At 39.0% G+C, this 25,223-nt stretch overlaps 1 protein-coding gene across 1 annotated transcript in view; it reads left to right on the top strand.

The window, feature by feature from the left end:
- The window catches only part of UTRN (utrophin), a 305,876-nt gene that overhangs the window by 32,699 nt on the left and 247,954 nt on the right, over positions 1–25,223 (top strand). Inside the window, exons 3-15 of the mRNA XM_077782132.1 lie at positions 6,453–6,545; positions 7,987–8,064; positions 9,785–9,877; positions 10,739–10,911; positions 14,265–14,380; positions 15,351–15,514; positions 16,000–16,203; positions 17,184–17,365; positions 18,066–18,216; positions 19,608–19,727; positions 20,469–20,570; positions 23,420–23,527; positions 24,107–24,286. Of these exons, the coding sequence (XP_077638258.1) occupies positions 6,453–6,545; positions 7,987–8,064; positions 9,785–9,877; positions 10,739–10,911; positions 14,265–14,380; positions 15,351–15,514; positions 16,000–16,203; positions 17,184–17,365; positions 18,066–18,216; positions 19,608–19,727; positions 20,469–20,570; positions 23,420–23,527; positions 24,107–24,286 (1,764 nt within the window). The remainder of the gene's footprint in view (positions 1–6,452; positions 6,546–7,986; positions 8,065–9,784; positions 9,878–10,738; positions 10,912–14,264; positions 14,381–15,350; positions 15,515–15,999; positions 16,204–17,183; positions 17,366–18,065; positions 18,217–19,607; positions 19,728–20,468; positions 20,571–23,419; positions 23,528–24,106; positions 24,287–25,223) is intronic.

The raw sequence follows: 25,223 nt of genomic DNA, 5'->3' as shown, positions 1-25,223 counted from the left end.
AAATAGTTCCGGTATCTTGCTGGAAAGCGTAAAACTGATGCCTGAGGTGCCTGGCCTTGTGTATGTATGGTAGCATCTGGTCTCTGCCTCAGAGGTCATTAATAAACTGCTGCTTCCTCATGAGATAAATCAACAGAAAAAGTAGTTCTGCTGTGGATAACTAGTTCTTTGTCTCTTCCCTCCTTTACTTGCATTCACACAAAGGCTGGCACCAAAATGTTTGTTGGAGGAAATGTAACGTGGCGCATTGGATCTGGTTCTGATCCTTGTGTATGCGCCTAGTGGTGCATAACGAATGTTGTCATCATGCAAAGTTCATGAGAATACAAGCAAGCCTAGCCCTTAGCTTATGTACGGTCTCTAGCTTTTATTTTTTTTTACTTTCCTTTCTCTTGCTCTGCCTCCCTTTCCCTTTCCTTTTTCCTCTTCTTCTTTCCCTTAACCAGCCATGTTAAGTGAATCACTCCTTTTCTGCTATCAGTGCTAATGTAAAGCCCTGAGGAACCAACACTGCCTCTTTCTAAATCTGTTAATTATGTTCTTTTGTCTGTTTTATCAAGCCCTTGTGTCTGTTACAGTAACTGTGTACAGCTTTGCTGGCAAAGCCTTCTTGAACAGGCCGAAAGAGATTTCTGCCAGGATTTTTTGGTGCTTTTTTTTTTTTTTTTTTTTTTTTTTTTTTTTTTTTTTTTTCTGCTCTTGCAGCAAACATAAGCAAAGCTGATAAAAACTACCTTCTGTTAACTGATAAAAGTGTTCCGTGAGTGGGATGTGAATGCTTTACACCCTGAACCGGCACAGATCTTCTGGTACGAAGTGTGTCCCTGCCGGTCCTTTATGCTGTCTTTGTTGTGTAAGCTGGACTCTGTTTTGTCTTTGAGAAAGGATCTATTAGCTGCCTCGTATTTGTACAACGCTTAGCACAATGTAAGCTGCTCTTTAAGTACTTACCAACACAACCATGACTAGCCATTTGTCCTTGTGAAGGGCTCGTTATGGTTTGTCACTGTCACTCTTTCTTACAAGACAAATACTTAAATTTCTCGATCCATTATTCTCAGTGATGGACTACTTCTCCTTACAGGATGCTGGCAGGGGCTGAACTACTTTGTGCTTGTGTAGTCTTTAAGTATTTAGAAAGTGAGTAAAATGTTAGTTCTGAAAAAGAGAAATTTAGATTGCCTTAGCATACTGTATGCTAGACAAGACTCTACAGAGAGAGAAATGCATGTGCTTTTTGCGTACTGCAGACTGTGTATTTATTTGTGTGTGTATCTGTGGCTACAGACTTCATTTTTCAGAAGGCCAGATTATTTTCTGGGTGTTAGGAGTGAGCAGTATGGATGTGGGTAGATATGGTGAAGGAAGCAAGCTGCAGAGCCCCATGCTTTACCTTCTGTCTTGCCCTAGAGCCCAGGCTCATACAGCAGCACACCAGCCTGCCCCAGCTGGTCTCGGGGCTGCCTGCTTCACCCCAGGGCAGTCTGCATAGAGCAGGTGCCCTGATGGTAGTCAGACTGCTGGGTCAGAGCCAGGGTTCATGGCCCCTGGCCTAGAAGTACAGGTCCACCCTTAGAGGCCATGCAGTGCATCTCCCAGATTGCCCTTGCCCTGCCACAGCAGCCTGGCCCGGTGGGCTCAGCAGTGGGCACTACTTGTGAGCTGCTTGGGCTCTGCATTGGTTTTATCACAAAGAGAGGGTGATGGCAGCAGACTGGCTTGGCTCAGGGCTGGCTCATACCTGGCACAAGAGGACATGCATAGCTGCTTTGTCAGCATTGCTCCAGAGCTTCCCCGTGTCATTTTTTGGGAAATAAAGGTATGGGACTATCACTTGGGGCTGCCATTTCCTGCACCCTTCTATGCTTAATAAACTTCATGAGTTATGTGGCTGTCAGAAGCTGGGATCTGTGGCTGTTCTGTTTGCATAAAGAAAGTAGAAGACTTCCTGAAGCTCAGTGGGCTGCTATCAAACTGCATCCCAAGAAAGCACAGTATCCAGCTGCACAGGCAGACACAGCAGTGATATTTCTGACTGCAGACTATATGGTTCACATAGCAGATCCTTGCATGGAAATGTGCATTCAGGTATGAGTAAAATGCATGTGTAGGAGGAAGCAGTGTGAGCAGAGCAGGATGCAGTGCCTGTGCAGTCTCTGCTCCACTGGGACATCAGCTGCCTGTTAGGGCTGGCTTTGTGCCCTGATGGGACAGCTGAGGCTGCCTGGGTGGCAGCTGCCACCAGGTGTGTACATGGGATTCACGTGGGCGTGGGAAGCTGAAGGTTTCCAGTTTTCCTGGTGGGTGTGCTTCTGTAGAGGTGGTGATGGGCTTGGTGGGGTGGGTGTTGCAACCTTTTCTTACCAAACTTGAGTCACCTTGCATGTGGGAAAATATATCCTGTGAGCCGTCTTCTTTCCCTCAGAGAGCATTTGCTAGGCTTCACTAAATACAGAGCTTTGTATATGGCGTTGTCTGTTTTGAGGATAGTGGATACTTGAACAAACCAGGAATGAGTAGTTTAGTGTGCAGAAATAATTTAATACACTTTTGTTGACTCTTTGAACTGACAGCAAAACATGGTGCTCTGATGGCCATCATAATGGAAAAGTCATTCTCCTGAGAAAGCAGAGCTAAATTATTTCCACCATCACAGCAGGGTGCATTGTGTAGGGGTGGAGCATACCATGACCTGTTGAAATGAACGACTGAAAGCAGGAAGTCATTCAGCTTGTTTTCATGCATCTGAAGTGAGGGGATGGAATCAAAGAAAGAAGACTGTATCCTCTCGATACTCTTGTTGCACTGTATTAAATGAAGTATCTTTCTGCTTTTTCAGTAGTTCCAAATCCTTTTTAACTTCTGGACCTAAGGCAACATATTAATTGAGGCTATATGGTTATAACATTCTCAGTTTTGGTGTTGTATATGTGTGTGCTGTTCTAATGATATGTAATTATAATTAACTGTATAATTATAAAGGCTTTCCTTCTGTAGGGCCTTTGATGGTGTCACCCACAACACCATTTGTCATTAAATTGGAGAGATAGGGGTTTGATGAACAGACTGTTAAATAAATGAGGAATTGCTGAGGCAGCTGCATCCAAAGATTTGCAGTCAACTGCTCAATGTCCAAGCAGAGATCAGAAATAAGTGCTGTCTCTTGGGGTCCATAATATGATCTGAAGGGTTCAGTATCACCAATGACATGCAGTGGGTTTGAGTATGCCTTCAGCAAGTTTGCAGATGACACCACACTGAGCAAGTGCAGTTGATTTGCAAGTGGGAATGGAAATCACCCAGAAAGACTTCAGCCTAGAGAAGTGGGCCCATATGAATTTTGTGAGGTTTGGCGACGCCAGGGATGTGGTCCTGGCCTGCACCTAACCCATGGCCTTCCCCAGTATCTGTACAGACTGGGAGATAAATGGATTAGGAGCAGCCCTGTGGAGAAGGACTTGTGGGTACTGGTGGATGACAAACTGCACGTGAGACAGCAATGTGTGCTTCAGCTCAGAAAGCCAACCATACACTTGGCTTCATAAAAAGTGTGGCTAGCGGGTCAGTGGAAATGATTTTCCCCCATTACTCTACTCTGAAGAGACCCACACTTCAATGACTAAGAAATTTGGTTGGTTGTTTTTTTTTTTTCGTTTTTTGCTGTCACAACGAGTGTTTGATTATTTCTGCATCCAGAGACCTCTGTTAGCTCCTACTGCTTGCTTTTCTGGTCACATGAACAATTTCCTTGTGCCTTTAGCAACCTGTTTGTACTGTCTTCAGTGTGGTGATGCAAATCAAATGTAAACTACATTTTACTGGCATCTGGGTTGATTTCTCTGTGGCTGATCTCTTCCTGTATTATGACAGTAGATGCAGCTAATCTGCATCTCTATTTCTGTTATCCTGTTCTCTGGCTTGTAAAATCACTGAATGGTTAAGGTTGGAAGAGACCACTAGAGATCATCTAGTCTCCCTCCCTGCTCAAGCAAGGAGCCCTAGAGTGTACTCAGGATTGCATCCAGATGTTTTTTGAACATCTCCAGTGAGGGAAGTTCCACAACTTCTCTAGGTAATCCATTCTGTTGTGCGATCACCTGCACAAGGAAGGTACTCCTTATGATCAAGTGAAACTTCTGTCAATTTCTGCCTGTTGCCTATTGTCCTGTTGCTCCACTGAGAAGAGCTTGGCTCCATGCTCTTGAGACATTCCCTTCAGGTACCTACAGGCACTGATCATGTCTCAGTTGTCTCTTCTTGATGCTGAACAGGCCCAGCTCCCTGAGACGTTCCATGTAATGGAGCTCCAGTCTCTTGATCAACTTTGCTACACTTTGCTGGAGCTACTCCAGGAGCTCCACATCTCTCTGGTACTGAAGAGCCCAGAACTGGACACAGCACTCATGAGTCTCACTAGCAACAAGTAGAGAGTCAGGATCATGTCCTTTGATCTCCTGGGAGTGTTCTCCCCAACGTTCCCAGGATACCATTGGCCTTCACATGGGCACACTGCTGGCTCATGGACAGGTTGTTGTCCACCAGAACTCCCAGGTCCTTCTCCACAAAGCTGCATCCCAGCAGATCAGCCCAAGCCTGTACATACATGAGATTATTCCTCCCTAGGTTCAGGACCCCGCATTTGCCTTTGTTGACTTTCACACTGTTCCCCTCTGCCCATCTCTTCAACCTGTTGAGGTCCCTCTGAGTGGCTGCATGGCCCTCAGGTATTGGCGACTCCTCCCAACTTTGTGACATCTATGAACTTGGTAAGGAGGCATCTGTCCCTCCATTGAAGTCATTGATGAAGAAGTTAAACAATACTGGACCCACTATTGAACCTTAGGGGACACCACAAATGATAGGCCTCCAACTACACCCTGTGCCAATTATAGTGACCTTCTGGGATTTGCCATTCAGCCAGTTCTCAATCCACCTCACCTTTAACTTGTCCAGTTCACACACCTGAGTTTGCCTATGTGGCTATGATGGGAGACAGTGTCAAAAGATTTGCTGAAGTCCAGCTAGACTGCAGCCATCCTTGTCTCTCCAGCCAGTTGTCCCATTGTAGGCTCCAGCATGTTTTAAAAGTTTGGCTAAGTTTCTATGCAGCTGTGAAGCACCTGAATAATCTGTGAAAAGATCATACTTACCACTGCTTAGCTGGTTGAAATTTGTTACATTTAGGTGTGTTTTTGTACAGGAAACTTTGTGGCTGTTCAACTCTGACTTTTTTTTTTGTGTTGGTAGTTTTCATAGTATCAAATCTAACTAAATGGGGCACCTAAAAAAAAACCCCATATGAGTTTTGGAGAAAACCAGACGTTTGCCAAAAAACAGGGTTCCTTGAGCTGTTCAGATCTCTTTTTCTGATAATTCAGTATTTGTCAATTACGAGCAACTATAGGACAATTATGAGCAGCTATATCTCCTTATAAGGAGATAAGTGAAGACAGGAGAGATCTATGCCAGCTAATTTATGTCATGTAAGGCAGGGCTTTGACAGCCTTCTTTCTGAAGAGCAATGTTAAAACGTGAAGGTGATAGAAAAAGGAAATATTGGAGTTTTTTGTGATATTCAAAAAATATTTTTCCTCTCCTCAAATTGTCATTTGAAAGGGACAGTGAAATCAGTAGTTTAATTGATTTTTAGGCAGCCAGCAGGTGAATATTACAAAGCAAATCAATTTGGTTGCTAGCTGGCTGTGTCTTTTCCCCCTGTCCTGTAGAACTGTCCCACAGTAACTTTCTTATGGTCCAAAAAGAGATAATATAAAAAGGAAGAATGGAAAAGGTTAACATGACTCTACTCTCATCTGCCACAATTTTTGTACAGAGTCCCTCCACTCCCAAAGAAAGCAAAAATTAGAAATTTATGATTTAGAGTACCTCTGGGTTTCACATTATGCTTCTTTTCCATGGTAGAGAAAGTGATTAATTTGTTTCAATAAATATTATACCTTTTGATCTACTGGTCTTTGTAGAACAGTGGTATCTTACCCAGTGCTCAATTCCAAGTAATTTTTTTGTCCTTTTTTTTAAAATCTGAGTGAACTTGTCCTGGTAGCTTCTTTCTGAAAAGCCTCAGTTCTTCCTTTAGATGCAGCCAAACCAAAGCATTCTTTCTCAAATGAGTCCTCAAACTTGACAAATTTTGTTTCTTTGCCATCTTTGCGTGTTCATGCATCCACCCTAATCTGAGCCAGGATGCACTGATTTGATTCCTTAGTACAAGGCTGCTGATGCATAGGACCACACTGACAGGGAAGAAAGAAAAATACACTTAAAAAGGGAAGGTTTCCTACTTGATCACTGTACAGTCACCTAGCTTTAATTTGCTACTTTTAGTGCCGAATAAGAATAAATTAAAAGATACAAAGGAAAAAGTATATTTCAGGGAAGTTCTGCTTAAACACTGTTTTTATTAATCCTTTATTTTTTCTTTTCTTCTGCAGAGTGGGAAGGCCCCGGTGAAAGACATGTTCACAGATCTCAAAGATGGAAGGAAGCTTTTGGACCTTTTGGAGGGCCTGACGGGGAAACCTCTGGTAAGAGAAACATCTGAGTCATATTTCCATTTATTAAAAAAACCCAAACCAATGAATAAACAAAACACAAACTGATGCATGAGATTAAAAAAAATAAATTATTTAAAACCTTAATTTGCTTGTAATGTGTACTTGTTCTTTACAGTTCTAGTGAAATTCCCATGAACTTCACTCATGAGATACAGGGTCAGGCTGAATCTTAACTGTGTAACCCTCTCTTGAGAGTTTACTTAAGGGTCTAGCAAAGCATGTAATCAGTGGTGTTGTTCACATAGTCTATGTTTTTACTAGAGATCTTTTAAAGGTCTGTTTCTGGATGACCAGGTAGACCTGTGTTCAGCTGGATCCCCGTGGGCTTCTAGTAAGCTCATGAAAGACCCCTTAAAGAACAAAAAGAAAGTAAAAGACAACAGTTAGTAGGTAAAAATCTGCATCTTCATTGAAAAGATTCATCATCTACAGACAGGAAAAGGATTAAAACTGCTCAAAATGTATATGGGAAAGTGCATGTGGCTGAAAATTCTTCCCCTGCTACCATCAATGGCTCTTCAGAAAGATGCATGAAATATGGTGAAACCTGTGTCATTACTTGGGATTAAATTCTTGATTTCACTATTTATACTAAGCCTCAAATTTGTTTATGGACCTTATGGGGAACCTTAAGTCATACAAAATTTCACAGTGCAAGCTTACTTTTTTTTTTAAGCAGATGTGTTTTACTACTACTTTTAATAATTTGTGGTGTGATTCGAAATACGATGAAAACAACATGAATTTTTTTGTATCTAAGTTGACTGTTGTGCTCCAAATTCAGCTCCATGCTTTTGCAGTATGATCACTTTCTGCCACAGGAATTAAATAATGGTGATTAAAAGCAAATGGAGTGGCAGGTATTGTCAAGAGTTGAAGGTTTGTTTTTTTTTTGGTGGGGTTTTTTGTCTGGTTGCGGACTTTTTTGGGTTTTTTTTTTATTCTCTTGATATTAAAAGGAAGGGAAAGTCAGGAAGAATAACTTCTTCCCAGTATGCAAAGATTTAGCAGGCTTTTGGTGCCAGAAAAACAAATTGCTGCTTGTTCTCTCTTGGGAGCCAGAAAATTTCAAGTACTCTGGCAAATGTTCAAAAGCCTCAGATTTTCCCCAGGAACTCTTCCTTTGCTTTTGCATTGGTGGTTTATAATTCTGTAGATGCTGGGAATAAAAATTTTGGCCTTAACTGAAGATGAGCTGAAACACATTTTGACTCCAAGGCCTGTCCTGTGCCTTGAATTGGGGAATATTATTCTGACCAGTTTTCATTTTGAAATTGTTGTGGATGATCTTGTTTGGTTTTTCTTATTACTACTGAAAGAAAGAAGTTAAAATCTGAAGATTTCTTCTCTAGTTTTGTTTGGTATGTCCATTAATTCTGATGTTGAACAGATTGTAACTTTTTATTTTCAGCCTAAAGAACGAGGTTCCACACGAGTACACGCCTTGAATAACGTCAACCGAGTACTGCAAGTCTTGCATCAGAACAATGTAAGCATGTTTTTCCACAGCTTTTCAGGAGATTCTTTAGTTTTTTGTATGTAAATGAGTTCAGAATGCAGAGAGTAAAAGCTTTTTGTATCTGAGACCTCATTGAGATGAGTAAACTGTTCATAGTTTCTTATATAATGCAGAATTTCCATTCTGCAAGATCTTAACATGCAAACTTGATAATAGTATTAAACCACTGATCACACTCTGGCTTGTTGAGATGTGTGCAGCTCCCAAGAAAAAGGTGCCTTGATGTTTTGCTATTGCATAGCTGGTGAACACAGCAGGACAAAAGAATAATTTCAAATAATGCTGCATAACTTGTGCAGGAACCTGTAAGGGGATGGCAAGTTTCATGGCTCTGTCCTGCTCTACGCTTTCAGGAGGGTCTTTTCATTGATTTCTGTCACCTCTGTGTCAAACGTACAGTGTTTCTAATTTGCAGCTTTGCTAATGATCAGAAGAACAAACAAGCAAACAAAATCAAATCTTCCTTTAAGAAAAACAAGAATATTAATTATTTGGCTTAGTATTTGTTTCTACTGCTTGGAAGACAGTAGTGCTATAGTAAAGTGGTTTTAGTTTTTCTTCCTTTTTTTGATTAACAATTCCTGGTAAGTGTGCTGTCTATACTTAGAATTTCTATTTGTGAATGTCAGGTCACTAAAATAACATAATAAAAACATTTTGGCAATAAAATACATCAAATACAAGAAATCATGGGCATATTTATGTAAACTGCTGATTGAAGGGTGACACAACATTCTGTATTATACTGCAATTTCCCCTCTGTGTTGGTGGACTAGTGTCATATTTCTTGGAAGCAGACAAAGCTGGCAGTCGGTTCTTTTTGTTCTTTGAGGCACTGTAAATATTAACTTTTAAAAGGATAAATAATGAGTTTTTCAGCTTGAAAATGATTAATTTTATTATAACAATAAATGAAACAATACTGAATTGCAATAATTAATGATTTCTTCCTTAAGCTGACAGCATCTGGGTTTCTGGAAGTAAACAGATGGTCTTAGTTAGCTGAAGGTTGTTAAGGTCATGTAGTTGATTTATGCCTACTGCTTAGCTTCATTAGAAAGTATGTTGTGTGTTATGATGGAGGGAAAAGGCATCCACTGAGAAGCAGTTGCATTCTGTTGTTTGAGAGTTTGTAGGCTATGAAATATTCATAACTTGTGAAATAATTTATAAAAGTGTTTAAATATATATTGCAAGGATCAGACAAACCTAGGGTGTAGGTGACCAAGTGATCCTGTGAATCTCATCCTTTAAGCAGAATGGTTCCAACTAAGGAAAGTCAACTTTTTTGATTTGTAAATCAAATTAAAATATAAAAATAACTGAGGACCAAACTTGCTTAATTTTTATTTTCTTATCAAGTCCTTTATGCTTGCATTTCTGTTTTTCAGTTTTGACTGCTGGTATGCACCTGTATATTTAGAGGAGAGAATAAAACTCTTCCAGTGGAATATATTCTTTGGTGCCATCTCTTGTCATGCAGTTTAAGCAGTTAATGTTAAGTTTATTTAAGCAGTTGTCATGACAAATTCAGATGAACAGTTTTCTGTCAACTCTGCTTTTCTCTTCAACTACTATTTATTTCAGAGCACTTGGTAATACTTGGCTGGACAGCCAGGGATATGGGGTGGGGTTGTTACTTGGAGCTATGATAACAGTGTTTAATAGAGAGTTGATTCAACCTCTCCAGGTGGAGCTGGTGAATATTGGAGGAACTGACATCGTTGATGGAAATCACAAGCTGACGCTGGGGCTGCTCTGGAGCATTATCTTGCACTGGCAGGTGAGAGTCTGCTGTGAGATCTCTTCCTTTCCAGGAATCATGTACATTGTTCTGCTGTGATTTTCTCAAACCTTCCCAGGCTTTTGGTGGCAGAAAATACTGCTTCTATTTTGGGCTGATAAATAAAGGCAGGCCGGTATTTGGTTTCTGCTCAAAGTCTATTGGCTGCCTCCCATGATCTGTATTCTCGTATGCTCACAGTTGTGCTCAGCCACTCAGTTTAGTTCCTGCTGGTGTGAATTGCAGAGAGGATTTTCGGGCTGAAGCATTGTATTTCCATTCCTTCCTCAAGGCCTTGAGGCAGGTAGTGTTTTACTGTTTAGGTAGCTGTGTTTGTCTTGCATCTTACAGCTGCTTTGTAGGTCTGTTAGTCTCATAGATGGAATTGTTCCTGGTTTATCTAAGTATCTAGGATGATCACTGAATTAATTTGGAGGGACCTTTGTAGATGTGTATAACTAGTACCCAAACAACAAAGTACTTTTGTAGGATGAGCAGATATCCTCCTCTTGCAGAAAACCTATACAAGCTGTATTTTTTGAGTTTGTTTACTGGAGGAACCACAGCACAAAGCAGTAAGGAGTTTTATTTCCTATGCTTAGAGCAGACAGCATCAAGGAGAGTGAGAGGATTATAATGTAAGAGTAAAGTGTCATTATTACACGAAGCATCACTGGTTCTTGTAACCAGTAGAGGGCAAAGATGACCTGAAGACTGCTATTCCCAAATTTCCTGTGAGGAATTGGAGTTTGATTCATGCCTTTTCATGGGGAAGCCCCTTCCATGATTTGTGAAGTAGTTTGGTTTTGTAAGGAGGAAAAGTGGGGCATATGTTTGTAAGGTGTAGTTGCTGTCTTGCAGGTGAAGGATGTCATGAAGAACATCATGTCAGATTTGCAGCAGACCAACAGTGAGAAGATACTGCTGAGCTGGGTTCGCCAGTCCACCAGACCTTACAGTCAGGTCAATGTTTTGAACTTCACCACGAGCTGGGCTGATGGACTTGCCTTTAATGCTGTCATCCACAGACATAAGTAAGTGGCAAACAACTTATCTTTGACCTAGTGAAGTGAACAGCTTTTATCCTCTGTCTTCATGCTTGAACATTTGAGAGCTTCTGGCCCATTTCAGTGATTCATTGTCCAGGATTTTTGTTTGCCTTTTTTTGTGGCAACAAATAGCAGTAGTGGGATATTGCCAGCAAGACTGTAGCCAAGGCAGGAGGGTAATGCTGAGTTCCTGCATGTGCACAAACATTTGCTAATTGGAGTGGGTTTACATCCCACTTGGTATGCATTTTACAGTAAACATATTGAAAGGGTCTCTGTGGGAGAAGGAGGAGTTGACCATCTCTTTCATCTGAATTTCTCTCCTTCTACCTTCCCTCCTTTGCAAAAATAAATTTTTTTCCATTGGAGAATGCCATATAGTTTCAATAAGAAGATACAGAAGCTTCAAAATGAAGAAATGAGAAGCTCTGTAGCTTTTCTGGTGTTTTTTAATATATCTTGCTTGAAAGACAATGTATGTAGTTCTTTCAGAACTGCAGGCAAAACTGTGGGGCAGAATATCAAACACTTTAGGTATCTGTAGAATATCCTTGAGTTTGTTCATTATACTTTATAAGGAATGGAGTTAAAGTTTCTTTGCACAGATCTTTTGTGTTCTTTCTGATTTTTGCAAGATTCTTCAGAAGTTTAAATAAATCATCATTACAGATTCCATTAAAGTTGCATACTTTTTTTACTTCCTTTTTAAAAAATCTCTTCTTTAAGATTTACTGGACAATCCCTTCTAATCCTGTGTCTCTTAAATGAAGTCAGCTCATTGCTTTTTAAGGTCTTACTGTTGTTACCCAAAAATAATCATTTTAATGTGGAAATGGTGTAACAATTTCTGGAATTTAACCATACCTCCTGGTCACCAGGTATTTGACACAGCAAATGCTTTACATACACTTAGATTTATACCCAGCAGGTGCAAAGTGTTTGCAGAACATACATTCACTTTGAGCCGGCTCTGAAGTGCCCATTTGGCCTGTGGTAAGCACAATAGCCACAGTCGCAGGCTCACTGGCTTCAGGACAGGTCTGCCATTACATAACTCTGTGTCTCGTGGACCAGAGCTGGCTTGTGGTCAGCCTGCATGGCTGTGTGAGGAGAGCCAGCACCATGCTGACGGCTTCTGCAAGTCTGGAAGGAGTACTGTGCAAGGACAGAGCTGCTAAACCTCTCACTGGAATTTATCACAAGTATTATGAAGTCCCTCCCCCAGATTGTGTGAGCAGTTATGGTGATTTTCCTACCAGCACAACTGCTTATAGTGTTCTTGCTCTGCTGCTGAATGTGTGAAGCTTTGTGATGGAGTGTGTCAGCTTTAGACACAAATGAAACCTAGGCGACCTGAGAGAAGCATAAAAATTAGTTTTAGGCTGTTTGTTGTCCTTTTATTTTTACTATGTGCTTAGGCTGTGCAGGATCCGAAATCTCAGCCCTTTTCAGAGAACTTGTTAAATAGCAAAAGCCTCAGCTGAAAGCTTTTGACTCAGTAACTGTGCTTTCCTGTGACTTCCCTAAAATCTTGGTCTGAGCCTGACATATTCCTTGGAGCCTGACAGCTGCTGGCATGTCAGAATTCTGCTTTCTTGTCCCTAAGCACAGGTCCTTTAGTCAGAGAAGCACCATTTTCCCCATACTTTATCTTGAGCTGGGTTTATCTTTTCAGCTTTGAAGGAGAGTCTTTAAAAGCACTTGCAAGGAGCAAGGAGGTTGGTTAGGTTGCAGAAGCTATAGGAAAACAAAGCCATTTAACTTACCCAGACAGTAGTGCTTCCCTACCTCAGGGACATTTTTCAATACCACTTTTATATTTTAGTTTAATATAACACTTAAAAGATGAGAGTCTTAATGGATTCCATTAAGATATTAAATAGCTTTCTTTTCTCATTATGTATCTCAGCAATTGTTAGTTGTGCTACCTCTTGGGTACAATATCTAATATCTTTGTAACACCTGCAACATGTAAATAACTTGTTAGCTAGTATAATTTTACTGGCATTTTACTGTACTGGTCTCTTTCATTTACTAATATTAGCTTAGCTCCTTTTTGAATTGAATTCTACTTTTTAGTTTGATTTTCTTACTCTTAGGTAAGTACCTAGTTGTGATTTATAAAAAAAAAAAAAATCTTTGTTTTCAAAGTCAGTATCTACTAAAGATATACATGAATCTGTGGTTCTTCTTGTTGCTTTTGCATGGATGTACAGTATTCCATGAGCTTCTGTGTATATCTTTGTTCCTGCTCACCCTGCTTTCTTCTGGCTTTTTGCTTTTTAAACTCTGTTGGCTTAGGGACTTCCTGTTTCACAAACTTAATGACTTAACAGATAATAAAGGGCACTCTTAAGTCAATTTACAACTGAATGAAATATTAAAAGAATTAAAGGCAAGCCCATCCCTTCCTCCCCAAGTTCAATGAAGTACTGAATCAATAGCAGTGTTTTGATGAGAAGCCACTGTTGCAGGAGAATGGAGGATGTTTTAATGGCTCTGCAGCTGTGCTGCTGCAGCACTTGGCTCATCATGCCCCACAGGTGTAGGTGCTGCTCGGAATGGGCCCTGTTTGCTCCCTCTGCTTCCTGTTGTGTGCTCTGCTCTTTCCCCTCTTCCACTCTTTCACCAGCATTTGTTGGGTGTGCAGCTGGACTGGAGATGCCCTTGGGTTAACACTGATCTTAGATGAAGGCTGCTGACACTGCAAATTGATCAACTCCTTGGCCTGATTCCTACAGGGTCTCATGAGCACTTGTGATGGAATGTTTTCCTGCAGGCTGTTTTTTGTTATTGGGGGAAAAAGACCATGGGGAAGAGTGAGTGAGTGGGGTGGAGACTGCTGTTTCTCCTGGCTGTGATGGCCTGGGGTGGTCACTGAGCCATATCACAAGTTTGGAATGAGGTTTTCCAGGAACAGAGTGACTCTTGATTATCCAGCAGTGCCTGATGCAGAAAATGTGTAGTAATAAAATGCTGTAAAAGAAACAGTTAGGAAAACTGGTTCTGAGATAAATTTTAAACAAAGCTTGTGTTCTTGCTGGTGGTATTTGATCTCCTGTTTCAGTCAATGACTTTGTTTAGGAGATGGAATGGAAGGTGGATGTTGCTGTGGCCATGCAGTCAGTTAATTTGTGATTGTCAGATTTTCTAATAAGTGAGAATTGTGCTTTTTGTTTTGCATTTGTGTGTATGTACTTACGTTGGTATTTGTTATATATATTAATGAATATATTATTTGGGTAGCTGCTATCATATGCCTAACTCAGTATTCTGCATGGTATGTAATTTTCCTATGGATAAATTTGCTTTCATCCTTGTTTTGCTTTCACTTTTAGACCTGAGCTGTTCAGCTGGGATAAAGTTACAAAGATGTCCCCGGTTGAGAGACTGGAAAATGCTTTCAACATAGCCAAGAACCACTTGGGAATAGAGAAACTATTGGATCCTGAAGGTGGGATACAGTTATTTTACTCAACAAGAAGCTTTTTTTGAGCTCTCTTAAAATAAATATTTTCTATTAATACTAAGTATGAATGACAATTCTATCAGCTTTGTTCAGTGCTATTTAATTTCAAGCCTTTAAATTTGGATTTAAGCAAATGGCATTTGTTACAGTAAGGGTACGGATGTATATGTGTGGGTTTTGGTGTTTTGAATATTAAAGTTAGGTTGCCTTTCCATCCAGGGACTGTGTAAGGAAGGCAAAGTTGATATGCTGACTGTGTTTCCTTGTAGGTAGGAGCTGTGCTATGAGTAGTGCAGGTGCAGTAGTGCATTTTGTAGAATGGGGCTGTTTAAGAGCTCAGAATTTATTGTTCCTTACACACACACTGAGTAGCAGTAGTTGTCTAGGAATGCTTATCAGGAAACCTTTTTAATTTACTGACCTGTTCCTCTGCTTTGAAGTGAGCCTCCGAAGATTCACTCTGAAAGACAAGCATCACCTTCTTGTGGAAAAAAAAAAAAAATTAACTGAATGAGTACTGTTCAGAACACAGCCTGACTCAGTGAAACTCTTTTCAGTGTGGAAAATGAGAAAATTACCTGACTGACAATTGGGAGGGGGATAGAGCCTAAGTGGAAAGGCTAGTTTTGTAGGATACTGTCCTTGACACATTTCTGCTTGGGAGATGCTTCAGAACAATTTTCCTCAGGCAGATTTTATTCCTTAGCAACTTAATGTCTGGGTTCTTTCTTGGAAAAGATCAAGACTTTTAATGTGAATTCACTACCAATTGTAGAAGAATTTTTTTTGTCTCCTTTATGCTACTTTTAAGGTGTGTCCGGCCTGGTCACTAAGTTAAAAGTTTATGAAAGGCTGTTTAAACAGGACAATATGTGAATTATTATGTGTGTTCTATGTAATGATTTAAAAAATTGTCTTCATTTATTTTTCCCCATGTTTTATCTTTTTGATGCAGATGTTGCTGTACAGATTCCGGACAAAAAGTCCATTATTATGTATTTAACTTCTTTGTTTGAGGTCCTTCCTAAGCAAGTTACAATGGAAGACATTCGTGAGGTAGAAACACTTCCAAGGAGATACAAGCAGGAATGTGAGGATGGAGAATTCAGTGTGCAGCAGGTGTGTTTATCATCAAAGCCGGGTTTTCTTGAGTTGCAATTTTAGCTGAAGTCTTGTGTATTGACGTATAAATTCATGATATATTGCCTTGTGGGTGTTTGGTTTTTTGTTTTGGTTGTTAGGTTTTTTGTTTTTGTTTTTTTTTTTTCTTTGCTTCATATGTCTTGATCAGCTGAAGAGGATGGTCCAGAATCTTTAACTGGATGTTCCATGGAACTTGTGGTGGTTAGTGGTAGTGATGAGGTTTTGGTTGGTTTTAAGATTCACTGTTGACAGAGCAAGATTAAAGTTGTATTTTCTATCCAGGTTCTTTACTAAGAAACTTGCAGTTTAATATAGTGACTTTCTAATTAACGCGTATACAACAATTTTTTTTAACATCTTATGAAAGCTTGAAAGAGATCTTAGTTGATCTGTTTTTAATACCATTTGGTAGAGAATCTTCTGTGCAGTTCTAAGACAACTCTTTCCTCTTGGCTGCCTAGACTGTGGCACTTGAAGAAGACCAGGACAGTTCTAGAGCAGAGACTCCCAGCACAGTGACAGAGGTGGATATGGACTTGGATAGCTACCAAGTTGCTCTGGAAGAAGTTCTTACATGGTTGCTGTCAGCTGAGGATGCATTTCGGGAACAGGAGGAAATATCCGGTGATGTTGAGGAAGTCAAAGAACAATTTTCCACTCACGAAGTAAGCTTCTCTTATAAATCCTTCTGTTGTGGTTTGTGTTTGTGTAAATAAGCTGCAGAACTTCCATTTCCTACCCTTTATTCAAGGCAAAATTTTTCTTTTTAGAAGAACCTAGAGTGAAGCGTGATTTGAAACCTTAATGTAATTTTTTAAAATCAACTTTTGGTAACTGGTTTACAGGTATGCATAATACAAAGGCAGTCTGATCTCAGGCTGAGTTGTACTTCCCTGCTGCTAATTACTAAAAAACCTGGTCAGCCTTATGCCACTTGCTGTTAAATAAGGGTAATGCTGAAATTGACAATTATGTCAATTTATTCAGTGGTCCTCCTGTGATTATTAGGATAGTTTGTTTCAGAAACATGTGTTGATGATTCCTAATTATTCTTTTTTACAAATTTTGATTTGACTTTAGTCTAAATCTGAAAAAATGTCCTAATATTGCAAGAAGGTTTTTATCATGTTAGATGTTTTAGTTTTTTCCCATGCCAGCCTACTGTATAAAATCAAATACAGAGTCTGAATGCTTGATCAATCCGAGGAATTTTTTCCTTGTGCTACAATTTTAAAGCCATGAAGCAAAGGAAGAGCTGTTCTGGGTTTACTGTAAATATATGTTGCTAACTCTTAGAGTTCTAATTGTTTTCCTACAGTACATTTCAGATGTTGTTTCATATTCTGTTGGCCATAGGTAAATTCCTGTTTCATATTTTTATTGTGTTTGTTTGAAGGATCTCTTCTCTCAAACAGATCTTTCATTGAGGTGGTCAGCTTTTTTTTCCTGTTTTACTGGATCCAGAATTTTTGTAGTGCATGGAAAATCTTGTGTCAAGGAAAGGAACAGGTCTGCCATCATCATGCATTTGGTGGTGCCAGCTCCTTCTAGAGCACTGATTCAAACATTAAAGTTTTTTAGGATATTTACCAAGTCATAAGGTCTGATAGGACCTCACAGTGATGTCTGCTTGTACCATTTCCAGGGTTTTATGATGGAACTGACTGCGCACCAGAGCAGTGTGGGCAATGTTCTGCAGGCTGGAAACCAACTGGTGGCCCAGGGAAATCTGTCACCTGAAGAAGAGTTTGAGATCCAGGAGCAAATGCTGCTGCTGAACTCCCGCTGGGAGGAACTCAGGGTGGAGAGCATGGACAGGCAGTCCCGGTGAGTTCATGGCACATAACTTCTTCTAGAGGTTCAGGACTGACCTCTGGTGCTTGCTGTGTTTTGGAGAATTTGGTTTGCATCCATTTGTAAGACTTTTTTTGGAATCAACATTTCACTTTGTGGCACAAAATCCTCCTTCATACTTTAAAGTGAAACAGAAGGAATGTGTATAACTTACTGTGTTTTTTTTGGTCATTACGCAAAGTAATGTGAAATGTTATGTAGATGTGCCAGACTAAATATATGGTATTTAAATGCAGTGGTTGCATAAGCTACTGAAACAATATTAGAAACACATTTAAGTTTCTCAGTAAAGTGTATAGTGGATATCTATGGGTATTTACGTAATTAAAAAGCTTTTAGAAGAATTTTTCCCTATATATGAGTTACTGAGGTAAGAGCTGCATATCAATGGAGAAACTTTGGTGTTTTGTTGTGACTTTCAGCAGTGGCTTTATTAGCAGCAAACCCCATTGGAAGAAACAATCCCCGATATAGATTGCATAATTCATGAACATTTTTTATTGAGAAAGAAACAAGAATACTTATCTGTGTTCCTTAGCTAAATGGTGAAAGTTTTATTTGGTGATAAGTAACAGTTTTATATATGGCCTTGCTTCTTTCCTGTATGAACTAGAATTTAGTTCCTTTCTTGGGGAAAGCTGTGTCTGAAGTAACTCTGTGCTTCCCCCTGCAGCCTGCATGACATGCTGATGGAGCTCCAGAAGCAGCAGCTGCAGCAGCTGTCTGACTGGCTGACGGTCACAGAGGAGCGCATTCAGAAGATGGAATCTCAGCTCCTAGCGGAAGATTTGGGGTCGCTTCAAAAACAACTGGAAGAACATAAGGTAAGCCTTATATGTATAGGAGAAATACTTGGAAGATGTGTACATTGGTACATGAGAAAGTTGATTGTCAAGAGTAATATATGACTGCATTTGGTGTTTGGAAAAGGATGACAATGGTGTAGGAAGGAATTAGAAGCCTTAGCACCTGAGCACTGCTGACTAGCAGGAACTATTATATTTGCTTCATGCAGGAAATTGAACCTTTAGGGAAATTTGTTAGCCTTACTTTATGAGTAGAATAGGGCCTCTCCTGGTAAACAGTTGATGTGAGGAGCAGTATGAAAGGTACTGTGGACAGACTCGCCCTTAATTGCTGGCAGGCTTACTAAAGCCAGCTTGAGACTTGCACATTAAAATAGTGAGGGAATCAAAACCATCAGGACCTTCCAAGTCACCAATTCCAGTCCCATCCTAAGGGAGTGTTCAGTTAGACACTGCTTTCTCACATGTGCAATATTTGGAAGTGTTTTTTCTCTCAAATGAATTTTTGGGTAATCCAACAAAAGATTAAAGGCAAATCCAGCCTTTCTATCCTGCAATGTTTTTGTGAAGAAGAAAGATTTCCTTTTGATATTTGTCGTGGTGCAGCTTTAGTTTTCATGCTCAGTGCTGAGGTTTGACCTTCTCCCCAGTATGGGACATACCTCACAGAACAAGAACACTAGAGTATTTTTAGTCTGTGTAGTTTCCTGTCCTTTGTTTTCAAAGTCTGGGGAGTTTGAGGCTGTGTTTCATAGAGTAGCTTAGGATATGCTGGTATAAAGTGACATTTACAGTACTGTAAAGGTGTGTTGATATTGCAGAGATATTTTGTAGTAGGCTTTAACCATTGAATCTGTTCTTTTAGAAGTTGTATGAATATTTAAATCTACAGATTGCTTTAATCAGAACTGCATGTTTTCTGCAGTTTTCAACTATTACCTTAGGAGCATCATGGTCAGTTGTTGCGCTGTTGATACTTTTGGAATTATATTGTCAGCTCTTGAAAAATGAGCATTCTTAATGATTTCTGTTTGGCATGGCCTATGTTGCTTGCTTATTAACAATAGCAGCCCTGTGTAGAAACACTTAAGCTCTCCTATGTATAACATTGGACATATGGAAATCAGTGCAGTTGTCATGTGATTCTCCTAGTCAAGTCTGGGGCATCCAACTTAAGGCACTCTATATTTTACAGTATTTTAACCCAGAATGGGTTTGGGTTCATTTCTAGCAACCTTTTCTTAAAATTTTTAAACTGTGCAGTGATTGCCAGTGGTAAAATATGTGCTTAGCTGTTGAATCTGAAATACCAAAGTTTGTTTGCCACTGCCTCTGTGATAGTCACTGTGGCCAAAATAGCAGATTAGCAAATGCCTTCAAAGTTGGTAACCTCTGATTTGTTCTTGTAGAGTCTGCAGAGTGACCTAGAGGCAGAACAGGTGAAGGTCAACTCCCTAACACACATGGTGGTCATTGTTGATGAAAGCAGTGGGGAAAGTGCTACAGCTATTCTGGAGGAACAATTGCAGGTAAAATCTTAGAGTCCTCTTTTTTTAATGGTATTATCAGACACTTGAAAAATTTGCATGTAATTGTTAATCAACATTTTTGTGTTTAAAGACAATTTATCTTGGAAAGTAATTTAAAATAACATTTTCTTTAGGAGAAATAATAACTTGAATAATTATTAAACCAGCTCAAGCTAAAACCTGCAAAAGTACTGTGACTTTCAAGCTCAGTTCCTAATTTATTAAACTGTTTACATTTCCAATGATTTAGGTAATTTGGTAGTATATCCTTTCAGCAGTTTCATTAAATGGGAAGATTGATAGTACAATGCTTATTTCATGTAAGTTATTTTCCTAAAAAAGTTAAAATCCGATAGGAGAAATACTTGGAAGACATGAATGCAATTTATCTAGGGAATATCATATGAAGTGTTTTCTTGTCACTTAGGACTATAACCTGAAGTACAGTGAGTACATGAGAAAGACTTTTTTCAAACAGGATTAATGCTACTTTGTTCATTCCTTTTTAAATCAATTAAATAGCTCAAAGACTTGAGCAAAACCACAGTTAAGGCTGTATGTGAATGTTTTTGAAAGTGTTAGTCTCCAGCACTGTGCAATACAGCAATATCAATAATGGACAGGAAAGTAGATATAATGTAGAAAGAAGTTAATGTGGAGTAGAAATCACTTTTGAATATCTGGTTTTGGAGTTTCTTTGTGCGGTTTGTGATAATTTCTGAGTATTTTGTGCTGTTGTAGAGGCTTGGTGAGCGGTGGACAGCAGTTTGTCGTTGGACTGAGGATCGGCGAGTCAAGCTGCAAGAAATTGAGCTTTTATGGCAGGAGCTGCTGGAAGAACAGGTGAGTAGCTGTTCTGTTTCTCAGAGTGACTGGTCAATTTGTGGAAGGGGAAAAAGCAAACTGAGAAAGCCCAAACTGTCAAAGCTCAGACTAGGATTGAGCAACTCATGGAAAAGAGACCTTGAAATCCTAGAATTTGTTATTGTTGGTGTTCCCAGTGTTCTTTGAGGACAGGAGTAGCTCTGAAGTGCAATAGAAGTATTTATCCAAAGTTTAAGAATAGAAGTTTATAGCTCCTTATAAAGTAATTTCCAAGGTATCTTGTAAAAAGGTCAAGAAGTGGGAATATCTGTTATACTTAGAAAATTCATTGTCATTTTTCTATTGGGTAGTTTTGTCATTACATATATCTTCCTAATTAACGTATTTATGCTTCCAGCATGAACACATACACACAATTGTGTAATACTAAAGTGTTTTCTTGCTTTGATATAATGTATTTTATGTAAAAAATTACTTCTCAAACACAAGTAATTGATGGCATAAAAATAATGTACCACAACTACATGAGCTGTTTGTGTACTTAAAACTAGAACTTGTTTCATTTCTCAGCTTAAAATATTTTGTTTTTTTTTATTTGAAGATTTTCCTGAAATTGTTTTTTTCTTAAACCTTATATTTATCACTTTAAGCTATTGTTTAAACAAAACAGAGATTTAGATATCTGAAAGAAGTTGAACAATACTGGTATATCTACTGGTATCAGCTGCAGCCTGTTTTTTTTGACAAGCATGTTTTGTCTGTGTTCTTTGGGGCTGCATGTGTGTTTCTCCCTTACCTCTCCCATATCTGATTGTAGTATATGGATATGCTGAATTTGTAGCTCATGTGACCTTGTTAATATGGACCCAAGGTTATGATTATGTATTATCCCATGCCAAATATCTGTTCATGTATATTTCTTTAAAATAATGCTTTGTCATTTGTGTATGTGTATCCAGAAAATAATGTGCTAACATTTTCTGGCAACTCTTGGGCATGGTAACTCGGAATTGAGAAATAAGGATTCCCCCAAAATCCTTGCTGTATATGTTTGAGGTATGGACTTAAAGTGCTCTTAGTTTTGATGAGTCTGTCATCATATCAATATTCATTTCTACCCTTCCGTGTGTTTGGGGACCATTCTTTGACTATTACAATACTGTTAGAAGTGCCATATTGTTTTGGAGTAGGACATTTGAACTCAGCCTAATTTAAATTTGTGTGTAGCTGTGTTGCTCTGTAAAAATGAAGTAATCAATGAGCTTAATGTAGAATGTCATATAGCAAATAAGGAGCAAATTGAAGTTTGTTTTAGCTGGTTTAGATGAGCCTTTTTGCACTCATTGTTCACCTGAACAATTCATTTATTACTAGCAGGGTTGAATTAGAAACCCTCAATGATGATCAAGTGACTTACAAAACTTACAGTCTGAAACTACTTAAAAAATGAATGCAAACACTTTCATAGCACAAAAGTAACTAAAGTACTTTATTAAACCATTCTTTATTTTGTCCAACCAAATGGAGAGATGAGCAACAGTGATGCATCAGCCTTTTTGTGTCTACCTAAAAAGCTCTTGTACACCACATTTTCAAGTCAACACAGTCCTTACCACTCAGGAAACAAACTCCTCAGTCAGTGCCAGAGACTTCTTAACACTGTGGTAATTATGTTTCAGTTTTCTAGGGAGAGTTGTCTTTGACTGCTGATTTAGCAGAAATTAACTGAATGCATTAAGGGGTTTTGAGCTCCTCTTATGCATAAAATATGTTGGCTGGGATGCCAACATGATTTTTCAAGAGTGTGTGGTGTTATAATTTTTTTTCTCACAGCCTTATGGCATTTCAACCACCATCATATTTTATGACTGCATATTTTGCATATTGGTTTACATTAGAAACGTGAACTGACTTAGCCCTGTGGCCCAAAGTTGCTATAGTAAGTTCTGGGACAATGCCAAAAATATACAGCTAGGATGGGGAGCCTGGTGGCTGTTGCAAAGTGTGTTGTTCAAACAACAAAAAAGGTCTTGCTGTGTGATTTATTTTTAAATGGAGAGGAACAGCAGTGCACCAATAGCTGGGCAACTGAGACTGGTAGAGAGATGGGCATTCTAGTCCATGGAGGTTGATGTCCAGCAGCAGCATTATGTAGGAACATAATATAGAATACATAAAATCCTTCCTGGTACTTGATGCCAGTTATTGCTGGTATTACTACAGGAGTGCTGTTTGACTGAAGAGAAGTGAGACATAGGACAGGTTTTGTAGAAAAAAAAATGGAAAGAACTAAAGTTCCATGAGTTAAAACTATTCAGAGCAGACCACTCAGCTTCCAGTAGTTAATGAAATAGAATTTTCTGACATTGTTTTGCAATTGAAAGTAGGTACCATAAACAGGGAGGTGGCTAATTACTATCTGAGTCTTTGATCAACTGCCTGGACTAAAAGAAATATGAATAACCAGTGGTGTCACTTCTGTGAGAAAATGTTTGTAACAGCTGTGTTTGAGTTATAGAGGAAGAAGGATGGAAAAAAAAAAAGAATGCATGCTATTTTGATATATTTTATAATGATTTATAAATCCTATGTTAGCTTTATGGTGGACATCTGTTTGTTATATAAATAAATTTGGGGGAGGTGTGCTCTGGTATATTGAGAAATTGTTTCGATGGAAGTATTACTTGCTTCCCTAATCTGATATTTTTGTCCACTTTTGTGTACTATTTTTGTTAAAGCCAACTGAAATTCCAGCATATAAATACTGCAGAAATGTGTTTTGAATGCAAATATTTTAAAGAAGCAATTGTCAATAGCTGTTTGACAGTATTGGTATTTTCTTGTGCTATTTTTCTTATGATCTGCAGTGCTTATTGAAAGCTTGGTTAACTGAGAAAGAAGAGGCTTTGAGTAAGGTCCAGACGAGCAACTTTAGAGATCAAACAGACCTGAGTGTGAATGTTCGAAAACTAGCAGTGAGTATTGATATCCTGCTCTATCCCATCAAATCCCATAGACTAGATGAGTGGCAAATCACTAGTTTGACCCTAGTAGGAGCTGTGAATGCACAATGCATTAGAAGCCAGGCCAGCATTCTTTTCTTGCCAGATTCTTGGATTTGAATTTAAAACATATGTGCTATTTACTCCATGGCCATTCCATATTGGTGTGCCAAACTCTGAACAGCTATTCCAGATTTTTGAGAGGGTTTGGATATTATTGCAGGCCAGCAGTCAGCTGTGGTTTCCAAGGTATAGGTTTGTGGTGTGGGTTTTTCTTTATTTCATTGGAGCAGCTTGTACCTAAACCAATAATTTGTAACTGTTACTGAAGAGAGTTCTGGTCCCTCTAGAAGATTTTTCAAGGATGTGCTCTTTAAAAATAGTGTTTGCTAGTGCTTTTTTTATGCAAAAAAACTGTTCATCTGGCTCAGGTAGTACATATTTCACCCTGTCACCACCCTTTCAAACCCATTTGCCTCTTAGCCATGGAGTTAAAGCTTAGGGGAAGTAGAATACTTGATGTTATATTTTAATAGTTTCTTTTAACTACAGATTTTAAAAGAGGACATGGGTATGAAACGACAAACGCTAGACCAGCTGAATGAACTTGGTCAGGATGTGGCCCAAATCCTTGGGAATGGCAAAGCATCCAGTACAATTGATCAGGATCAAGAAGAACTAACTCAGAGGTGGGACAGTTTGGTTCAGAAGCTAGAGGATTACTCTAACCAGGTATTTACAAGGCTTTATCACTTTTTAGCTTCTTGTGTTACTACATGTATGCAAACTTCACTGTGTTAGAAAAATTGTCCAGGCATCAGGTTAGAGAGGTAGGTGAGTGCATTTTCACGTGGGGCTGACAAAGCTATCTGCATTTTTGGTCTCCAAAAGCTCAAGTTTTTAACTTGATCAGTAATACTTGTTTCTCACACAGATTAAGCTTCATTTTTCTGAGTAAAGCAGAAAGATGAGTAAAGCAGGCTTGCTATGTATTATCAGTCAGTGCAAATGCCTTTAAACATTGTAAGAGTGCTGGGACTGGATTTAAATCTGATACTAAAAGAAAACAAAGGCAGAACCCAAACTACAGAATAGATAAACAAATGGGAGTCATACAAGTATTTATGCTCTGAGTATGATTTCTCATCTGTTGAAAATAGAGTAGTTGTTTGTTTGACAAGTAATGATGATAACCAAGCTGGATTGCTCAATGTTTATTTTAGTATTTTGAGTGCTTGATAATGTTTTTATTTAGACAGAACTCCTACTGGATTCTGTGAGGGATTTATTTGACAGCTTTATAACTCATATGTGAGTTATATATGTGAGTTTTTTTTGGTGATATTAATATGATGTTATGATGAAAACCATGACACTAATTCATGATCCATTTAATGTATAGTGAATGAGTTGTACGGTCTGGGTAGGGACTCGTTTCAGCCATGTGGCTTTAATTTGTTCTTGTGCTCGAGTCAAAGCACTAGAGAATGCCAATTCCTGCCTCTATCCTCTCATTCCCCTTAAATATCAAGCACATACTTAGAACTTACAGGTTGAGTCTCCTGGGACTTACCTTATAACCTGATAAAGAGCATGGGAGGTTTCTATTGACTTGAGTGTGTTTTTAGGTCAAATTCACTGTGTATCAGCTCTTCATGAGATCTAGGCT

The sequence above is a fragment of the Lonchura striata genome, chromosome 3 (genome assembly GCF_046129695.1).
Source record: "Lonchura striata isolate bLonStr1 chromosome 3, bLonStr1.mat, whole genome shotgun sequence".
Classification (NCBI taxonomy): Eukaryota; Metazoa; Chordata; class Aves; order Passeriformes; family Estrildidae; genus Lonchura; species Lonchura striata.
Note: the sequence above shows the minus strand (reverse complement) of the source record. Positions and strands in the feature narration are given on the sequence as shown.